Source organism: Nestor notabilis, unplaced genomic scaffold (assembly GCF_000696875.1).
Source record: "Nestor notabilis isolate BGI_N333 unplaced genomic scaffold, ASM69687v1 scaffold14837, whole genome shotgun sequence".
NCBI lineage: Eukaryota > Metazoa > Chordata > Aves > Psittaciformes > Psittacidae > Nestor > Nestor notabilis.
Genome location: NW_009936278.1, coordinates 1 through 2615, shown reverse-complemented (window position 1 = coordinate 2615; position 2615 = coordinate 1). Strand labels below are relative to the sequence as shown.

The 2615-nt window shown below is 57.3% G+C and overlaps 1 protein-coding gene across 1 annotated transcript in view; it reads right to left on the bottom strand.

The window, feature by feature from the left end:
- Nucleotides 1-420, bottom strand: part of LOC104408615 (lysyl oxidase homolog 2-like) — a gene marked incomplete at its 5' end in the record, with an annotated part of 6732 nt that extends 6312 nt beyond the window's left edge. Inside the window, 2 exons of the mRNA XM_010018267.1 lie at nt 1-168; nt 255-420. Coding sequence (XP_010016569.1) covers nt 1-168; nt 255-420 — 334 coding nt within the window. The remainder of the gene's footprint in view (nt 169-254) is intronic.
- Between the last annotated feature and the right edge of the window lie 2195 nt (nt 421-2615).

The following is a 2615-nucleotide window of genomic DNA, read 5'->3' as shown; positions in this document are numbered from 1 at the left end:
GGGAGGAGAAGCGCAGGAGGCGCCGGTAGCCCGAGGTGAGGGAGGTGTTGGCGGCGGAGCTGGCCAGGCAGTTCTCCTCCAGGGCACACTGCAGCATGAACATGGGCCGGTCCTCCAGGTACGCCGTCTGCTCCACCAGCTCCGCGTTCAGCACCAGGTCAGGCGCGGCTGCGAGAGGGGGGCTGGCGTTACCCGATGGGTGCAGACAGCTCAGGGCGCACACACACACGCGCAATCAAATCTGTGCTACTCACTCTCCGAGCAGGACACACCAGCACCGAAGCGACCTCCTCCTCTGGGGCAGGAGACGTGGGCTCCGTCGTGACGACAGTGGGCCAGGGACATCTCCGTGCCCGAACACTTGACGCCGCTCATGACGACGTTGTCAGCGCTGATGTCCCCGTGCCAGTACCAGGTTTCCTGGGAAGCAAGGCAGAACAAGGCGCTTCACACGCTTCGGTGTTTAGGGACTGCTGGAGGAACGTTCCTCCCCTGTAACTTGCAGTCTCCCTCCGGGGAAGGTGAGTGCAAGAGCACACAAGGAGACAGATGATGCCAAAGGATGCTGAGGCAGAGCAGAGTAACTTGGGGAATGGGCCCAAGTGTGTTTAAGCAGAAGGCTGGTCACTCCGGGGTTTAATCCCAGCCCCACGTGCCCTGCCCTGAACATCTGACCAGTGTTAAGCAAATCTTCCTCCTTGTTTCTGAGCTGGTGTAAGTCTCTGTTTGCTTTTAATCCCGCTGTAAACTCGCTTTTCCACCCCGCTGAATTCATCCTTGGGCTGTTCCAAGCCATCTAGGCCATGCTTTGGGAGAGATGCCCAGCGATCAAAGCACATCTGTCTTGTGACATCTGTGCACTTGGGAGGGCCACGAGCAATGCCAGAGCCTGCCTGCGCAAGGAGAGGAGGCAGGATCCGCAGCCAGCCTGGAATGCTACTAGGAACAAGGCATCTGGGGAGAACCAGGACTAACAGGGTGTGATAACCCAGGGGTCTGCACCTCCTGGTTTCAGGGGGGGATTCACTGATGCTCAAACCCTCATCTCCATCACCCAGCTCTCCAAAACTCACGGGAACAACAGAACATGAGCTCCCACCATCCAGCACTCCCCAAACTAACCCTGGAGGAAGCTGCAATCGCAAAGCTTGGGAGAAGGGGAGGGAAGAAAGAAGAAAACATTCATCAGATCTGTTGGTGTCAAAGCACGTTTCCAGGAAGAGAAACCCATCTGTACAACTGCTCCCATCGCACCAGGCTGTTTGGTAGCCCCGGCAGCAACAGGGCTGCCCTGTTCTGCACAGTGTAGCTTTATGCTCATGGGGCTGTTGCAGCCGGGATACACAGAAGGGCTTTTTCTGCCCTAAATACCAGCAGTCTCAGCTAGAGGAAAAAATGCCTTGTTCCTTGCTGGCCTCTCGGGGCTGTGTCAACAGAGCCAGGCGGTTGGCAAGGCCAGTGCTGAAGGGACGTGGCTGTCCTCAGCTCTTGTACTCTGCTTGGCAGCTACACGGGGAGATCAGCTGGAGGAACCAGGTTGCGCATGGACATGGCTGCAACAGCGGCTCCAGCCTCCTGCCCCCTAAAGCAACCCCTCGGCTGGACCTGCACATCCCCTCCAGCAACAGATAACCCTTAAACAGGTTGGAATCTGCCTGCCCACGAGCCCCCTGTGTCCTCCTGGACCCGGAGCGGTCACTGCTCATTGCAGGGTTTAACTGTCCATGTCCCTGCTTCCTCAACAGGCAGCCCCAAGGATGCTGCAGTTATTGCGTCAGGGCCTCAGTGCTCCTGCCAGCACAACGAGAGGCTGTGGCTGCCACATCCCTGGCAGTGTTCAAGGCCAGGTTGGACACAGGGGCTTGGAGCAACCTGCTCTAGCGGGAGGCGTATCAGCACAGAGCAGTATCATGCACCAGGGCTATGACCAACTCCAGCTACTTACACCTGATGCCATTTATCCATCCGGGAACTGGGTGGGAAACGCTGCTGCCCGCCCCCCTCCCAGCTTTAGGGTTGCTGCTCTGCCTCCCGCAGCCAGCACAGCAGGCTGCCGCTCACCGCGCCAAAGGGCTTTGCTGGGAAAGAACACTTTATTCCTTTGTGGTTATCCCAAGCTTGTTAGTTGGAAGCTTTTATCCTTTCATTAAGTGCCATTCTCAGTCATGTGCAAGCAGGGAGGGTTTAGGGCATTTGCCATTAGAGAACCAAGAAACACAAATGACGTGGGGAGCTGGTACCCAGCAGAGCACACGCTGCACTGAGAAGAAATTACAGGAGCAAAATCTAACTGGTTTTAAGTGATTTGACACCAGGTTAAACTTGGCTTCCGCACTTCGGGCAGCCTGAGGAGTTCAACTCCCTGATGACTCAGGCAGGGCCAAGAAACTACATGGAACCACAGCCCAACCGGGGGTAAGGGAGGCCGGCTCCCCGGGAAATCTGCGCTGGGAAAGCAGCAGCTTTGCCACAGCTTCTGCTCCCTGCTTCCCCCAGGGGCTGTTGTGCAATAAGGTTTAACCTCCAGGACCCCTCTAGACAGTGCCCTGAAGGGGAAGGCTGGGGTTTGCTGGGTTTTGGGGCATTCCTCCTCCTGCAGCACGGCTGCGGCAGGG